This window comes from Scyliorhinus torazame, chromosome 2 (genome assembly GCF_047496885.1).
Source record: "Scyliorhinus torazame isolate Kashiwa2021f chromosome 2, sScyTor2.1, whole genome shotgun sequence".
Classification (NCBI taxonomy): domain Eukaryota; kingdom Metazoa; phylum Chordata; class Chondrichthyes; order Carcharhiniformes; family Scyliorhinidae; genus Scyliorhinus; species Scyliorhinus torazame.
The window spans coordinates 393940461-393959745 of record NC_092708.1 but is presented as its reverse complement, the minus strand read 5'-3'; the positions used below and the strand labels follow the sequence as shown (position 1 = coordinate 393959745).

At 45.9% G+C, this 19285-nt stretch overlaps 1 protein-coding gene across 2 annotated transcripts in view; it reads left to right on the top strand.

Annotated features, from left to right (window-relative positions):
* Positions 1-19285, top strand: part of jag2b (jagged canonical Notch ligand 2b) — a 290190-nt gene that overhangs the window by 55158 nt on the left and 215747 nt on the right. For both annotated transcript variants that reach the window (XM_072494245.1, XM_072494244.1), the window contains exon 3: positions 17619-17670. In XM_072494245.1, the coding sequence (XP_072350346.1) occupies positions 17619-17670 (52 nt within the window). The remainder of the gene's footprint in view (positions 1-17618; positions 17671-19285) is intronic.

Sequence of the window (19285 nt, the reverse complement as noted above, 5' to 3'; positions counted from 1 at the left end):
CAGGCCCTTCGGCCCTCCAAGCCCGTGCCGACCATGCTGCCCGACTAAACTACAATCTTCTACACTTCCTGGGTCCGTATCCCTCTATTCCCATCCTATTCATGTATTTGTCAAGATGCCCCTTAAATGTCCCTATCGTCCCTGCTTCCACCACCTCATCCGGCAGCGAGTTCCAGGTACCCACTACCCTCTGTATAAAAAACTTGCCTCGTACATCTACTCTAAACCTTGCCCCTCGCACCTTAGACCTATGCCCTCTAGTAATTGACCCCTCTACCCTGGGGAAAAGCCTCTAACTATCCACTCTGTCTATGCCCCTCATAATTTTGTAGACCTCTATCAGGTCGCCCCTCAACCTCCGTCGTTCCAGTGAGAACAAACCAAGTTTATTCAACCTCTCCTCATAGCTAATGCCCTCCATACCAGGCAACATTCTGGTAAATCTCTTCTGCACCCTCTCTAAAGCCTCCACATCCTTCTGGTAGTGTGGCGACCAGAATTGAACACTATACTCCAAGTGTGGCCTAACCAAGGTTCTATACAGCTGCAACATGACTTGCCAATTCTTATACTCAATGCCCCGGCCAATGAAGGCAAGCATGCCGTATGTCTTCTTGACTACCTTCTCCACCTGTGTTGCCCCTTGCAGTGACCTGTGGACCTGTACACCTAGATCTCTCTGACTTTCAATACTCTTGAGGGTTCTACCATTCACTGTATATTCCCTACCTGCATTAGACCTTCCAAAATGCATTACCTCACATTTGTCCGGATTAAACTCCATCTGCCATCTCTCCGCCCAAGTCTCCAAACAATCTAAATCCTGCTGTATCCTCTGACGGTCCTCATCGCTATCTGCAATTCCACCAACCTTTGTGTCGTCTGCAAACTTACTAATCAGACCAGTTACATTTTCCTCCAAATCATTTATATATACTACAAACAGCAAAGGTCCCAGCACTGATCCCTGTGGAACACCACTGGTCACAGCCCTCCAATTAGAAAAGCATCCTTCCATTGCTACCCTCTGCCTTCTATGGCCTAGCCAGTTCTGTATCCACCTTGCCAGCTCACCCCTGATCCCGTGTGACTTCACCTTTTGTGCTAGTCTACCATGAGGGACCTTGCCAAAGGCCTTACTGAAGTCCATATAGACAACATCCACTGCCCTACCTGCATCAATCATCTTTATAACCTCTTCGAAAAACTCTATCAAGTTAGTGAGACACGACCTCCCCTTCACAAAACCATGCTGCCTCTCCTAATACGCCCATTTGCTTCCAAATGGGAGTAGATCCTGTCTCAAAGAATTGTTTCCAAATGGGAGTAGATCCTGTCTCGAAGAATCAACAGGATCCTACTCACAGTTACTGTCCAGAGACCCTTGGACAGTGCAGCTTGGGGAGCATAGGATTGGCCTAGCCACTGACCGTAGAATCAAAATCATAGCACACAAGGTGAACATGAAAATGAAATGAAAAATGAAAATCGCTTATTGTCACAAGTAGGCTTCAAATGAAGTTACTGTGAAAAACCCCTAGTCGCCACATTCCGGCGCCTGTTCGGGGAGGCTGGTACGGGAATTGAACCGTGCTGCTGGCCTGCCTTGGTCTGCTTTAAAAGCCAGCTATATAGCCCAGTGTGCTAAACCAGCCCCCCTTGCATTCGAGCCATCTTGCTGAAACCCTTCCCCACCTCCTCTCCAGCCTGTCTTCCTGAAGTTGAGTGGTTTGCCATCCTCTATGATTAGCCACATGGCGAATGCAGTCAGTGTCAGCGGTCCATCATCCACCAGGGCAAAGGAATGGAGGGTGTAAGATGGGAGAAATTGCTCTACTGAGTGAGTGAAAAGCTCTTTATTTCCACAGTATCTGCAAGGCCCGGCAGTAAATTTGTAAAGTGGATTATGCTCGTGCTGGCGAGACAATTTTCCAACATTTGAGATCACCAATCCCTTTTTACTCCATTCTGCTGTGGTTTACTTTGAAGAGAGCATATTGGCAATAAAATTAGAACAATTTTGTTTTGAGGAATTGGTCTGCCCCATTTTATAACTGGTCCTCTTTTTAATAGCTCGACCACACTTGGCGTGCTCAGCATATCTCGCGATTCCTTCTCTGTGCACAAACTCCGCCCCTAGCCTCTTCAGCCCATATTTGTCTCCGCTGCGTTGACCATCTCCTAGTAGCGTATACAGAGACAGAACTTGTATTTTAGTTTTAAGACCTCAGGATGTCCCAAAGTGCTTTGAAGCCAATGATGTGTATTCACTGTACCAAACCGGCTGCCAGTTTGCACAGAGGGATCCCAAAAGAGGGATGGCAAAATAAATTGCCTTTTTGATTGAGGAATACATATAGGCCATCCGCTGTTCCACAAAACTGTACTGCACTTCAGCATCCACCTGAGAGCTGACGGAACCGCAGTTTAACACATTATCTGAAATCTAGCACCGCCAATGTTGCGGCACATAGGCCACTGAGAGTGTCATCCTAGATTTGTTGGTCAAATGTTTGCAGTGAGCTTTGAAACCCTGCTCTTTTCAGGCGGGTAGGCGTTGCTAGCCACTGAACTAAGGCTGTCAGCTGTGTAATACCGGGTCTCAAAAGCTAATGTACAGGAGGCTGTTTTATAAATTTCAATCTGAATCCAAAAAAGTTTGGAGATTGACTGCTGGAATACAAATCCCACAAATTTCAGGAAAGTGAACCAAAAGAGGAAAGATTTCGACACGCAGCGTGCAGTGTTATTTGGAAGCGCTTTTACATTTTAAATAACAACTCCACCCCTTTGTTTCCCATCATTGCTTTCTTGCATCGTGCAGCTGTCGGGTTTCCATCTAGGAGGGATCAGACTGCCAATTTCAGCTCTGTGCTAATCTAATTTTGAACCTCTTGAGTTCAGAATAAACTGTTGAAAGGTACAAAAGTAGAATGCCTCGTAGAGCTGCCTTTTGCATTTACTACTGAGAGGACATAGTGGCCTACCAGGCTGGTTGTCTCCGCTTACAAATTTACAATTTGTGTTTTTGCCAGAGTAATGCAGTTGTGAATCTTTCATAGATTTGGAATACGCACGGCATAGAATTACAAAGTATTTCCAGCACAGAAGCAGGTCATTTGGCCTCAAGCATGAGCCTCTTCCCACCCCACTACACCTCACCCGATTTTAGCAAAATATTCTAGTCCTTTCTCCCGTGTGGACTGATCCAGCCTCCTTTTAGCAGTAGTTTGCACTGTTGCTTCAAAGCGCCAGGGGCCCGGGTTCGATTCCCGCTTGGTCACTGTCTGTGCAGAGTCGGCACGCTCTTCCCGTGTCTGCGAGGGTTTACTCCGGGTGCTCCGGTTTCCTCCCACAGGTCCCGAAAGACGTGCTCGTATTGGACATTCTGAATTCTCCCTCAGTGTACCCGAACAGGTGCCAGAGTGTGGTGACTAGCGGATTTTCACAGTAACTTCATTGCAGGTTAATGTAAGCCTACTTGTGAAAATTGTTCTGGGCCAGGGTTTAGAGAACCCCAAAGTGTATCATGGAGTTCACCTGACCCACAGCTTTTAACAAATTGTGGTATGGGGAGCACACGGCCCACTCTACAGGTGTGGTACAGCAGAAATGGAAAAGTATTTTTTAAAGCAAAACAATGTTTATTCTATGAACTCAAGTTAACCTTTTTAAAACATACAGTGAACATTTTAGCAACCATTAATTCATATACAACACCCAAAGACTACAACACTGAGTAATCCTTTAAGCTTCCCTTTCAACATCCATAAGACTTAAAAACAAAACCTTTAACAGAAGCACATCAGGTTAAAGTCACTACTGAGAACAATTACTAGTTTTAAACCACCAAAGGATCAATTTACAGTTTTTAGATTACAGAGAGAGACTCTAATACCCCTTCTGGCTGTGACTGCAGCTATCCAGCTCTGAAAACAAAACTAAAACATACCCTGCAGCAAACAGCCTAAAACGAAAGTAAAAAGCTGACACAGCCCAGCTCCACCCACTGCCTGACATCACTGCAGTAATAAACATCTATTTCTTAAAGGTACAGATATTTATATACGCACCCATTTATAAACACCCATTTCTTAAAGGTACTCTCACATGACAAAATAATAAAGATTATTGTTATTATTTAAATCCTTCCCCTCAATTTGCCCCATCTATTTCGTATGGTAACCAGATCCACATCCGTAAAGTCATTACTGTGCCGGGGGAGGCCAATCTGCCCACCAAGAACAGAGTCCCATTCTCTAACACTGAGCCAGAGAAGTAATGGAAAATACCATTAGCAGCAGTGTTTGAATTTGAAGCATTTAAATTCTGCGTGTTTACTAATGTGCTTCATGGGGTTGAAGCAAGTGTCCTCGGCCCACTTCTGAATGGATTGCTTTCCATATTATGCTCTTGCTCAAATATGGAACAGTTTTGATATTCTATATCGTTGGTTTTGAAGTGTTTTGGGGCATTCTGAAGTTGTGGTGGATGTTCTAGGAATGCCAGTGTGTTTTAGACACTAACACTTTCTGGAATACTGCTTCTTAATTGCCAGAGACCTTGGACGGTCTGGTTAATAACCTTATGCTGATTGTGTCTGTATAGGTGATGCTCTCCAAGAGGCAACAGACGCTTTAGTCCAAGGCTGATGAGTTTTTTAAAAACTCCCTGCTTTGTTCTCTGAATGTGGGTAACACTGGCGATGGTATATTTACTGCCCACCTCTAGTTTAAAGTAGGGGGTGGAGCTTCACCTTGAACCGCTACAATCCTGTGGTGATGATATGTCAGTTAAGGTAGGGAATTTCTGGTCTTTGAGCTGGAGTCTGGAGCAGACTAAGCGGATGCTGATCACGATCCTTGGCTTGTGACCTTGTGTTTGTCCCCCCTTTCCTCTTCCTACCCTCTTTTCCAGTCAAAAGACAGGAATTGAAGCTAATTTTGCGATTGTTACTGCCCAGTTTGTTTGTTTCTGAGAATCAATGGCCAATATCAAGTAGCGTCAAGTCATTTTCATTTACATAATAAACATTTTTTGACTTTGTGATCAGAACAATAATCGGAAGGAACTTATTTTAATGGGACTTTGGAAGTTGGTGACTGTTAGTGAATTGATTTTATTTCTGCTCCAGACTCCAGCCCCGATAGCTGTAAACGAGTTGAAGTGCTTCTTTTTGAATAAATTTATTCAAGGCTTTTTAACAAAAATGTACAGAATATCAGAAGAGCAACGCATCTCTAATTTCGTCCTCCCAATGAGAGCCTGTCTTGCAACGCCGGAGGCTGCAGCCCCGGGAAGGATGGTACCTCTCTCCTAGTGAAATCCCGAACCTGCAGGTACCTAAAATTCCCCTTGGGCAACTCGCACAATTCCTCCAACTCCTCCAGCCTGCAAATATTCCCCCTATAAACAAGTCAATGTTATACTCATACCCCACCTGCCGTACCCCTGGAACCTCGCACCCAATGTCGTAAATCGCCGCCCACAACGACATTCACTCCAACCCCAAGTGCTGCCTAAACTGCCCCCACACCCTTAAAGCCGACACCACCACTGGGTTCGCGGAGTACCTGGCCGGCGAGAACGGCAAAGGCACCGACAACAAAGCTCTCAAACTCGGAACCCTACGTGATGCCGCCTCCACCCGCTCCAGACTGACCTCTCCTCCACAGCCCATTTCCTCACCGTCACAATATTTGCCGCCCAATAATCTATCGAATTTGGCAACGTCAGGGGGGCCTGCCGCTCTCGCAGGGCCTTTCTAGCCCACCCAAACCCTGAGAACAGTCCGTTGACTTTCAGTAGAAATGCTTCTTGACATCGCGGCTGAAAGGCCCTGCTCTAATTTTGAGATTTTGCCCCCTCATTCTGAATGAGTCTCCTTTCTCTGTATGTGTCAATGATGGTGAAGAGTTTGTTTCTAATCAGTCGGGGAATAGTGAGCACAGACCGAGGACAGTTGGCCCACCATACCCTCTTTGTTGACTGTCCAATTACTCTTTCCCCATAGCCCTGTATTTTTTCCCCTTTAACCTATTTATCCAGTTCCCTTTCGAAAGTTACTATCGAGGCTCCTTGAAATATGCGTATTAAATATGCTACTATACAAAAGCAGCATTCTTACAATGGCGGCTCACTGGAGTTCAGGGTTGTTATTTGTTCGTAGTGAGGCCCACTTGGAATGAGGGTGGGAGATTAAATTGTAGAATTTGAAAGGGTTAACCATGGAAGAGAGCTGGAAATGAGGCTGCACAGATGTGATGTTGTTGTTCAAAGCCTTGCGCTGGTGTTAGCTGAGAACAGATTCTTACAGGATTCTTTAGAGGATTCTTTAGAGATTTTATATTCATTTTGGTGGTCACCGTGAGGGGAGTTCACTTTTCATTTGAAGAGCAGAGTTTGAAGACCAGGTTACAATGAAGTACCCAGACGGTGTCATTCCATACGACCAGCAGGGTTCATCAACTCGATTATTTCATGTGATAAAAGCTGCTTGATGTAGAGTAACGGAACCTGGAGACCTTGACCGTGGCGCATTGTCAAATATTGTTGACAATCTTTGGAGGCCAAACTGTTCCATTCATCGTCGACGCCCTCATTTACAACAATAAGCCCGTGGAGATTCCAGGACTATTCAGGGTCTGAGTGACCTGTTTTTATACCTTGGGCAAAGAAGTGGGTGTGAAATGCAACAGATTTGTTCTGCTGTAAACAGCTTAAATGCACCCCCTTTAATCACTCAGTGTCCCTTTATAAGGCTCTTCATCTTGTCCCTGTTGTCTCAACCAGGCATGTTGTTGCTTCCCATCTTTGCTCCTCGTGGCTGCTCCATTATGTCAGCTCCAATTCCTTAAATCGGTGAGCAAATGATCTGATGGCCTCTTTGAACTCGTGGTTTGTGTCATCCCCAGAGCCTCCAAATTGAGAATGTGGTATTAGCTCATGTGCCTGGCAGGCTGCAGTCTAATGGCATCAAACTGGATCTTACGGTAATTAATGGAGTTTCATAAACAGAGGGGTCCTGCCTTTTACTGCCTAAAGCTGTTAAATAAATGTATAACCTGGCCAAACATTACTAGTCTTAAGTAGTTTGTGAGGAGGCAGTGGAATATGGAAAAATGTGTCCAGTGTTTGTTGTTTTTGTGGGGGGGGGAATAACTTTCAATTTTCTACTCTATTTCCTGAAGGTAAGACATGTGATAAGTTATGTTCCAGTAAGTAAGCTTATGCAGGTTTAATAGACTGCGGAAGACCGCTTTTCCGACATTTTCCAACAAGAGTAATTTCCTAGCAATCGTGAGCCACAACAGGAACAGAGCCTCACCAACCCCACCTTGCTGGGCATCTCTGTACAGGCAGGGGATCTAACGCTGGACTTTGCTGAGCTCTGTGGCCAACTTTCAAATGCCACCTCTTTTTCTCTCTTCACTTGTGCTCTGATCATCCATTAATGTTCGGCAGCTTATTTTTGCAGAGTCTGGAAATTGTTTCAGAGTTTTTGACATGAAATTGATAATATGGGGCAGCACGGTGGCACAGTGGTTAGCACTGGGACTGCGGCGCTGAGGACCTGGGTTCGATTCCCGGCCCTGGGTCACTGTCCGTGTGGAGTTTGCACATTCTCTGTTTCACCCCCACAACCCAAAAGATGTGCAGATTAAGTGGATTGGCCACGCTAAATTGCCCCTTAATTGGAAAAAAAATAATTGGATACTCTAAATAAAATAAAAAGAAATTGATAATATGCAGTTTAGCAGTTTCTTCAGTAACTTGATGACCTGAAGCATACTTGATTTCCGTCGGCGAGTCTGGCTTGGGTTCCTCCATCTTTCTAGTGTGGAGATTGTGGTTGTTACTGTTGTGAATTGTGTCAATGGGCGTCATGTACATCTGTAATCGGTCAGCATTGATTAAAATCTTTGAATATTTGTCCTGCTCAAAGTGAAGGGTGGCAGTGTGGGAGATGGTATTCAGCGACAACATGAAACACTCCCAAGGCAAGTAGGAAAGAGGCTAAATACAGAGTAAAACTCTCTCCGCACTCTGATCAAACATGCTTGGGGCAGGGAGACTGGCACTCCCATCTGCCACCAGTGCACAGTGGCAGGAGTGTCGACCATTTGACAATTCCTTCGAAACTTGCAACCTCTACCACCTAGAAGGTCAGCAGAAGCATGGGAACACCACCTGGAAGATCCCCTCCCAAGTCAAATTCCATCCTGACTTGGAAGTTCTTTCACTGTCACTGGGTCGAAATGGATTGCTAGCTGGCTTCAAGACAAAACAGAGAATGGCAGCACGGGGTAGTTACTCAAGAGGGGCAGAGGGTGAGAAGTTTTGTTCCACATGGATCAACGCTGGGTCCACTCCGGTTCACAATCTACATTCACGATTCGGACTTTGGAATAGAAAACACCATTTCTAAATTTGTAGCTGATAAATGGGTGGGGGTTTGGTGAGGAGGTGGTAAGGGAGGTCATTAATACTGAGTAGGACTGCAACAAATTATAGGAGAGCAGGATTAAACTTGAAGAATAGGTAAATAATTGGCAAATGGCTGTTCAACACCAAAACGTGAGGTTGTACGTTTCGATGGGAAGAATAGCCAGCTTGTTTATTACTTAGAAGGTGCAAGCCTAGGCAAGGCAGAGGAATAAAGGGATCTCCAAGTACAAATACACCAATCACTAAATATTGCAGCAGAGGTTAGTAAAGGCCACAAAGCAAGCCAAGCACTGGCTTAAACACTAAGCACTTTATTTCTAGAGGGATATAATTAAAAAGTAGGGAAGCTATGCTAAACCTGCATTGACCATTCAGTAAGATCAGGGCTGATCTGATCTTGACCGTAACTCCACTTACCTGCCTGTTCCCCATCCTTGCTTTCCCCTGTTGCTCAAGAAACATTCTCTCAGTCTTGACCTCTACAGCTCTCTGGAGTAGAGAATTCCAAAGAAAAAATTCGTCCTCATCTCTGTGTTAAATGGGTGACTTGCTCTGAAGCTATGCTCCCTAGTTTATCATAGAATTTACAGTGCAGAAGGAGGCCATTCGGCCCATCGAGTCTGCACCGGCTCTTTGAAAGAGCACCCTACCCAAGCCCACACCTCCACCCTATCCCCATAACCCAGCTAACCACCATGCTACCGTGCTGCCCCTAACTTTCCCCAGTTAGTTCTAACTTTCCCCAGTTAGGATCTATCAAGCCACGTTCCACCCTAGGATCTGACTCATCCAGTAGTGACATCAGCTGTGATGATAATTTTAAATAGTTGAGGTCCCAGCAGTGATCCCTGTAGCACTCCACAGGTTACAGCTTGCCACTCTGAAAATGACCAATTTATCCTGACTCTCTTCTTCCTGTTAGCTAGCCAATCCTTTATTTGTCCTCTTATTTTATGTAGTAACCTTTGATGTGGCGCATTATCAAAGTCCACCATGTCTACAGGTTCCCCGTTATCCGTTTTGCTTGTAACTTCCTGAAAAAGGTCTAGCGTTAAACATTATTTCCCTTTCACAAAACCATGTTTACTCTAACTGATCCCATTAAGTTTCTTGCTATAACCTCCTTAATAATGGATTCTAGAAATTTCTGTATGACAGCTGTTAGGCTAACTGGCCTACAGTTTCTCAAAATGGAGAACTGACCAGTGGTGTTCCACAGGGATCCATGCTGGGACCACTGTTGTTTGTGATGTACATAAATGAAGGTGGTCTGATTAGCAAGTTTGCAGATGACACTAAGAGTGGAGTAGTAGATAGTGAAGGGGACTGTCAGAGAATACAGCAGAATATAGATAGATTGGAGAGTTGGGCAGAGAAATGGCAGATGGAGTTCAATCCGGGCAAATGCGAGGTGGTGCATTTTGGAAGATCCAATTCAAGAGCGGACTATACGGTAAATGAAAAAGCCCTGGGGAAAATTGATGTACAGAGAGATCTGGGTGTTCAGGTCCATTGTACCCTGAAGGTGGCAACGCAGGTCGATAGAGTGGTCAAGAAGGCATACAGCATGCTGGCCTTCATCGGACAGGGTATTGAGTACAAGAGTTGGCAGGTCATGTTACAGTTGTATAAGACTTTGGTTCGGCCACATTTGGAATACTGCGTACAGTTCTGGTCGCCACATTACCAAAAGGATGTGGATGCTTTGGAGAAGGTGCAGAGGAGGTTCACCAGGATGTTGCCTGGTATGGAGGGCGCTAGCTATGAAGAGAGGTTGAGTAGATTAGGATTATTTTCATTAGAAAGACGGAGGTTGACGGGGGACCTCATTGAGGTCTACAAAATCATGAGAGGTATAGACAGGGTGGATAGCAAGAAGCTTTTTCCCAGAGTGGGGGACTCAATTACTAGGGGTCAGGATTTCAAGGTGAGAGGGCAAAAGTTTAAGGGAGATATGCGTGGAAAGTTCTTTGCGCAGAGAGTGGTGGGTGCCTGGAACGCATTGCCGGTAGAGGTGGGCACGATAGCGTCATTTAAGAGGTATCTAGCAGATACATGAATGGGCAGGGAGCAGAGGGATTCAGATCCTTAGAAAATAGGCGACAGTTTTAGATAGAGGATCTGGATCGGCGCAGGCTTGGAGGGCCGAGGGGCCTGTTCCTGTGCTGTAATTTATCTTTGTTCTTTGTTCCTGCTTTCTGTCTCCCTCCTTTCTTGAATTGAAATACTACATTTGCTGGGACCCTTCAGAATCAGGGGCTGGTTTAGCACAGGGCTAAATCGCTGGCTTTGAAAGCAGACCTAGGCAGGCCAGCAGCATGGTTCAATTCCCGTACCAGCCTCCCCGAACAGGCGCCGGAATGTGGCGACTAGGGGCTTTTCACAGTAACTTCATTCGAAGCCTACTTGTGACAATAAGCAATTTTCATTTCATTTCAAAAGAATTTTGGAAAATTATAACCAACGCCTCTACTATCGCTGCAGCCACTTCTTTTAAGACCCTAGGATGCAGGCTAGCATGCCCTGGGGAATTGTCGGCCTTTACGTCTAATAGTTACCCCAGCACTGTTTCCCTGATGATGGTGATTGTTTTAATTTCCTCCCTTTCGTCCTCTTAATTTTCAAGCACCTTTAGGAAGTTTTCCAAGTCCTCACAACTTGCTTACCCATCTATCTCTGAAAATTTGGCTACATTACTTTCTCCTCTCATCCAAGTCATTAATATAGATTCTAAGTAGTTGAGGCCCCAGTACTGATCCCTGTTTACCATCTTGAAAATGACCCATTTACCCTGACTCTTTCTTGTTAGCCAATCCTCTGTCCATGCCAATATATTACCTCAACAAAATGAACTTTTGTTTTGTACAGTAATCTTTTATGTGGCACCTAATGGAATGGCCTTTGGAAATCCAAATGCACTGTATCTACTGGTTGTCCTTTATCTATCCTGCTTGTTATATCTTCAAATAACTCTCAATTTGTCAAACACTGTTTCTCTTTAATACAATCAAGCAAGGTTATTTTTTTAAATATAAATTTTGAGCACCCAATTAATTTTTTCCAATTAAGGGACAATTTAGCGTGGCCAATCCACCTACCCAGCACATCTTTGGGTTGTGGGGGCGAAACCCACGCAAACGGGGAGAATGTGCAAACTCCACACGGACAGGGACAGTGACCCAGAGCCGGGATCGAACCTGGGAACTCAGCGCCGTGAGGCAACAATGCTAACCACTGCGTCACCGTGCTGCCCTAATCAAGCAAAGTTAACACGGTTTGTTGTGAAGAACAAGTCTTGAAAATGATACAATTTCGTAGTCACTTTCTGGTATAATTTGGGGCGACAATGTGGCAAGTAATGAACTAAAGCAGAATCAGAAAACGCTGGACAATCTCAGCAAATCTGACCGCATCTGTGGAGAGAAAAAGGAGCTAACATTTTGAATCTGGATGACTCTTTGTCAAAGCTAGAACTAAAGGATTTATTGAACAAGAACAACTATGTACGCTAAGGTTTTAACAGGCCAACTATATAGGTCGACTACTAACAGCGCCCTGGCTCCCAACTGTCTGTCTCCAGCCTAGAGTTCGCATACTTGTGCCCCAATGGCTCCGACCTGGCCACATGGCCCATGAAGGATTGTCCATCAAAGGAAAAACCCCTGAGACCACCTCTGTAAAACAAAAAGAAAAAAGGTTAACACCTGGACAGACGAACAGCAACATTACAGAAGGGATGCCAGGGAAAGACTGTTCATAAGGTAACTCTGTCCGGAGACTTCTGGGTCCTTGTGGAACGCTGCAACTCTGTCAGGGGTCTTTCAACAGCCAATAACACAGGTTCCCTTGATGTAGTGGACGTGCTGACCACCTCTAGAGCTAGGCCTCTGCCGGTCACTTCTCTCTCCGCTACCGAAGACAGAGCTGCCTTGGCCTCCCCCGAGGGTGTAGAAAACTGGTACATAATGAGCTTGATGCGGGATACATTTGCTGGTCTCCTGGAGTTGTCTCTACTCTTGCTCAAGTGGTTGACATGCTTCTTTACTCAATGGCCGTGGCCCTCCACTGCGTATGAGACTGGCCCGGTCTTCTCCACAACTCTTCCTGGCACCCAGGCAGGTCCACCACCAAAGTTCCTCTGCCAAAACGAGGTCATCAACATATTAAACGATCTGCCCCTTTTCTGTGAGTCAGGATACCAAGAGGTTTGCCTCGCCTTTGTCCTCCCCAACAAGTTTGGGAATGCCCAAGTCTAAACGGATTTGCAGGCGCCAACCCATTGCCAATTCTGCAGGTGTGACCCCGGTAGTGGCATGAGATGTGGTGGTGTAAGACCACAAAAAACTTTCCAATTGCAAGGCCTATGAGCCTGCTTCATGGAAGCCTCAAATGTCTGCAAGGTTCACTCCGCCAACCCATTTGAAATAGGATGGCAGTTGGGCTGACCTAACATGACGAATGCCATGAGATTTGACAAAAGTCTGAAATGTGTCAGCCGCGGATGACGCTCAGTTGTCTGATAACACTTCGGGAAGACCATGGATCGCGAAGATCTGGCTCAGTTTGTCAATACTAGATGTAGCTGTGGCGGATCTCAGCAGCTGGAAGTCCAGCCACCTGGAATGGGCATCTACGCTAATTAGGAATCTGTGCCCAACAAAGGCCCAGCGAAATCTGTGAAGCCGTGACCTTGGACGGCCCGGCCGCTCCCAAGGGTGCATTTTCGCTGGTGGTGGTAATGCTTGCTGGGTCTGACAATTCTCACACTGCCCAACCATTTGTTCAATTTCTCTGCCAATGTCAGGCTACCAGACACGGCTTCTGGCCAACGCCTTCATCCTATCCTGGCCAGGGTGGGCATCGTGTAATCCTTGGAGCAGGTGCCGTCACCGCAGGGGTGATGCGATGATACGGGGGCCCCCCCACAATGACACCCCCGTCTCCGCAGGTTATCTTCTCCGTATTGTAAATGGGACTTCATTTGCTCTGCCTTGTCGAAGTGCCACCCTGTCAGCACCATTTTCTTGGCCTTCGAGAGTAATGGGTCCCTATCTTCCCACTAACTAATGTGGGCCACTGAGACCGACGGTGTTCAAAAATTGCAAAGCCAGTAATATCTCCTGAGGAACAGGCAGTGATAGTACAGTCTGTGGCAGTGGGGGGCAGCTAGGTGCATCTGAATGTGAGATCTGTGCTGCCGGCCGATGCTGGAAAATATAACTGTATGCCGTCAACAGCAAGGCCCATCTCTACCCTGGCTGAGGCAATAGGCGGTACTAGCTTATCCTCCGAGAAACGCATCAACAATAGCTTGTGGTCTGACACAATGGTGATGTGCCATCAGTCCATAGATGTACCAATGAAATTTCTTCTCATAAATGACTGGTAGCCATGTCTGCATGGGTTTCATCCCCCGACAACCCAAAGATGTGCAGGCTAGGTGGATTGGCCACGGTAAATTGCTCCTTAATTGGAAAATAAATAATTGGGTACTCTAAATTTAAAAAAAAAAGGTTTTGGGCTTTCTTTGCCAATTTGAGAATACTTATTCTCAACGTCTGACGAGGTCCTTGAAGCAAACGCAATCGGTTTCTCAACTCCATCTGTCATTCTGTGGGTTAGAACTGCCCCAACCACATAATAGGGAGGTGTCACAAGTGACTACTAATGGCAGGCTTGGGTCGAACTGCACGGGCAATATTGATGACTGTGAATCCTGTTTAACTTTCTGATTATCTCACGTCCATCGCTGATGTTTTTTTTGTTGAAAAACTGGTGTAAAGGGGCCTGAATTGATATGTTCAGCAGGAGTCTTCTGTAGGATTTGCAATAGTAATCTTTATTATTGTCACAAGTAGGCTTACATTAACACTGCAATGAAGTTACTGTGAAAATCCCCTAGGTGCCACACTCCGGCACCTGTTCGGGTACACTGAGGGAGAATTCAGAATGTCCAATTCACCTAACAAGCACGTCTTTTGGGACTTGTGGGAGGAAACCGGAGCACCTGGAGGAAACCCACGCAGACACGGGGCGAACGTGCAGACTCTGCACAGACAGTGACCCAAGTGGGAATCTAACCTGGGACCCTAGAGCTGTGAAGCAACAGTGCTAACCACTGTGCTACCAATGCCACCCCATGACCACAATTATATACATGAAAGGGTGGCATATGGCACGGTGGTTGCACTGGCACTGCGGTGCTGAGGACCCGGGTTCGAATCCCGGCCCTGGGTCACTGTCCGGGTGGATTTTGCACATTCTCCCCATGTCATTCACCCCCACAACCCAAAGATGTGCAGGGTAGGTGGGTTGACATCTAAATTGCCCCTTAATTGGAAAAAAAAATTATTGGGTACAACTATGTACATGAAGGGTTTTAAAGCACTATTCAAGTCTATTTCTAACAATGCCCTGGCTTCGGACTGTCACCCTCCAGCCCAGGGTTCATGTGCTCGCGCTCCAGCAGCTCTGGCCTGGCCCCATGGCTCGCGAAGGATCGCCCATCATAGAATCACTGTATAGAATTCATACAGTGCAGAAGGGAGACCACTCAGCCCATCAAGTCTGCACCTACCCTCCGATAGAGTACCCTACCTAGGTTCACTGCCCCCTTCTATCCCCGTAACCCGACCTACACAGCTTTGGGCAATTTAGCGTGACCAATCCACCTAACCCGCACATCTTTAGACTGTGGGAGGAAACCAGAATACTCGGAGGAAACCCACGCACACACGGAGGGAAAGTTGCAAACTCCACACAGACAGTCACCCAAGACCGGAATCAAGCCCAGGTCCCTGGTGCTGTGAGGCAGCAGTGCTAACTGCTGTGCCACGCCACCGCACCTAACATTAAAGGGCTGAAACCAGAAGGCGGTTCACTCTTAAAATGAGAAGACTCAGAGGAGCCCTTATTCAAGCACAGAGGATATTGGGTGGAATGGGAATGGTTAATGTGGAGTATGATTTCAAGTCAAACGATGGCCTGTAGGAAGGAGCGGCATAGTTACAAGCCAGTGTTGTGTTTGGACTTGCACTGGTATAAATGATGCTTGGCATTACAGTTGTAATATTCTCAGCAGCTTTTAATTCAGTGAGAAGTTTAGATACCTTGCACCGTTCTGATTTTCAAGGTGTAGTTAACCACACAAGTTTTTACATTCTTTTCTTTTATGCATGGTTGGCAAAGCCAGCAGTTATTTGTTGCCCTTCATTGAGCAGTTAATCATAGAATCCACAATGCAGAAGGAGGCCATTCGGCCTGGTGCTGTGAGGCAGCACTGCTAACCACTGTGCCGCCATGCCTCCCTACCACATTGGTCAACCATATTGCTGTGGGTTTGGAGTCACTGGCCAGACTGGACAAGGATGGCAGATTTCCTTCCCTGATGGACATTCGTGAATCAAATGAGTTTTTACAATGATGGTTTTACAATCCAGATTTATTAATTGAATTCAAATTCCACCAGCCGTCAAGGTGGAATTTGAATCCACGTTCAGGAATTCATGCTGTGCCCTCTTGCAGATTTTCAATACTTGTAGTTTCCTTTACTCATAATGAAGGGGAAATATTAAAGGAATATTGCACTTGGAGCTTTGCCAAGGCCAGGTACAACTTTTAACATGAGTTTCTCTGTTATATATTGGGGAGGCAGGATTATTCAGCGCAGTGGCTGAACTCTACACTCTTTCCAATGTTTTGTGGAATCTTTGCTATTTACTGTGAATGCAAGATGGGCAGACAAGGCAGGACTTCAGTAAGATGACACCTCTGACAATGCAGCTTCCCTTCGGTGTTGCTGCACTGGAATGCTAACCGAGATTACACATGCGCATTCCGGAATGGAAATGTAGAAGAAATCAACCAAAATGATTGAGGTGATGAAAAGATTGGATAAGGAGGAGATTTTGAAATTAATTCACGGGATGTGAGCATCATTGATCAGGCCAGAGTTTATTTCCCATGAGGTGATGGTGAGTTGCCACCTTGAATACAACTGAGTGGCTTACTGGGCCATTTCCGAGGCGGTTGAGAATCGATCACACTGCTGTGGGTCTGGATTCACTTGATTTTATGACGATCTGGTAACTTCACGATCGCCACAACTGATGGCTTTTCTTCACGATTTATTTAACGAGCTGCATTTGAAGCTCTGGCTGGCCCGGTGAACTCATGTCATTCAGACCTCGGGATTACTAGACAGTGACACCCACAATGCCGCTGAATCCCACATTGTGATCCTGTAAACTGAGCGTGATCTCACCGGGACAGACACAGAAGGTTGAGAGGTGATCTGCTTGCTGCTGTTTTTAGAATTCTATAATGACCATGAGCAGTTGTTTCACCTTTTCCAGAGACAGAGGACACAGCCTCCGTTCTGTGTGTGTCGGTGTCCGTCTGTATGTCGGTGTCCGTCGGTGTGTCTGTCGGTGTCTGTCTGTGTCGGTGTTTGTCTGTCTGTGTGTGTGTGTGTGTGTGTGTGTGTGTGTGTGTGTGTGTGTCTCTGTCTGTGTGTGTGTGATGGGGGAAGGAATCAAATGTGATCTCAATGTTTCAGTCAGTGAGTGGCAGATCTAATGGAACCGGCTCCCGAGGGAAATGATGAAAGCAGAAACTTGATTCATTTACACGTCAATTAATTTTGATTTTTCTGTCAAAAATAACATTTTGGGGACTCAATGTATGAGTAATTTGAGATTGGGGGATAATGGGGGACAACAGGAACTTTGGACCTATAGTTTCCAAAACACTCTCCTGGGGGTTTTCCTCTTCATGGGTCTGTGTAGACTCATAATCTGACTGGATTGGGTGCAAGGAAAAGGGCAGACTTGCATTTAGATAGAGCCTTTCACAACCTCCAACTGTTAACCGCATATTAAGTGCTTTTTGAAGTGTAGTTGCTGTTGAAATGTAGTAACTGCCGCAACCAATTTGTGCACAGAAAACTCCCACAATGTAATAAACTCCCACAACAGCAGCGTGATGACCAGATCGACTGTTTGTTTTACAAGTTATGCCGATTTGGGGGCTAAATATTGAAGAGGCCGTCGGGAGTACTTCGGACAATGCCGTGAGATGTTGGGGCTGCTTGTTTTGAATGAGGTAGTTGCCATGATTTCGGTCTGTATCTATTTTCTAATGAACAATCCCTTTCTTCCTTTCCTTTTCAGCGGTCGTACACATTAATATTGGAAGCATGGGATCAGGACAATGCAACAGCCAGTGAGTACACCAACCTATTGCTTCTGAGGTATTTCGCTAGCTTGCCTGGACACTCGCCAGTTTTAAAAGCTCATAAATATTCAGTGCTGTACTGGCAGTTTGTTTGCGAAGGTGTGTCGTGCTGCTATGTGGAAGTGGGGAGCGCAGAGGAGAATCTGAGGAGCCCAGACATGCTATCAACTGGGAAATTCCAATACGTCAAATCTTTGATGATTAATTATGTACGGATTCTATCTGGGCATGTGACTGCTCAAATTTCAAGTGTTTTTTAAAAATAAACTGAATAAGTAATTTACCTCAGCCGCAACTTTTTTTCCCCTCGTTTGAAACATCTGCTAGTTGCAGGGGTTCCATTTATATGTGATAGAAACAGAGAAAAAAATAGGAGCAACAGGAGGCCATTCGGCCCTTCAAGCCCGCCCTGCCATTCAGTATGATCATGGCTGATCATTCAACTTAACCATCCAACCTCATCCCGCTTTCCCCCATTTCCTTTGATCCCCTTCACCCTAAGTGCAATATCTAACTGCTTCTTGAAACCATACAATGTTTTTGGACTCATCTACTTCCTGTGGTATCGAATTCCACAGGCTTGCCACTCTCTGGGTGAAGAAATTTCTTCTCATCTCTGTCCTAAATGGTCTACCCCGTATCTTCAGACAGTTACCCCTGGTTCCGGACACACCCACCATCGAGAACATCCTTCCTGCATCAACCCTGTCGAGTCCTGTTCGAATTTTATAGGTTTATGTGAGATTCCCCCTCATTCTTCTGAACTCCCGTGAATATAAACCTAACCGATTCAGTCTCTCCTCGTACATCAGTACTGCCATCCCAGGAATCAGTCTAGCTTGCTCAAGTCACAATTCTCTCTAACCTAGGAGTGGTTGATGGGACAGTGTAGAGGGAGCTTTACTCTGTATCTAACCCTGTGCTGCGCCTGTTCTGGGAGTGTTTGATGGGACAGTGTAGAGGGAGCTTTACTCTGTATCTAACTCTGTGCTGTACCTGTCCTGGGAGTGTTTGATGGGACAGTGTAGAGGGAGCTTTACTCTGTATCTAACCCTGTGCTGCGCCTGTTCTGGGAGTGTTTGATGGGGACAGTGTAGAGGGAGCTTTACTCTGTATCTAACCCCATGCTGTACCTGTCCTGGGAGTGTTTGATGGGGACAGTGTAGAGGGACCGTTACTCTGTATTTAACAAGAGTACCTGTCCTGGGAGTGTTTGATGGGGACAGTGTAGAGGGACCGTTACTCTGTATTTAACAAGAGTACCTGTCCTGGGAGTGTTTGATGGGGACAGTGTAGAGGGAGCTTTACTCTGTATCTGACCCCGTGCTGTACCTGTCCTGGAAGTGTTTGATGGGGACAGTGCAGAGGGAGCTTTACTCTGTATCTAACCCCGTGCTGCACCTGTCCTGGGAGTGTTTGATGGGGACAGTGTAGAGGGACCGTTACTCTGTATTTAACAAGAGCACCTGTCCTGGGAGTGTTTGATGGGGACAGTGTAGAGGGACCGTTTCTCTCTATTTAACAAGAGTACCTGCCCTGGGAGTGTTCGATATTGGTTGTGATAGATTTGGAAGAGTTTTCAAGTATCTGCCTCTGATTAATT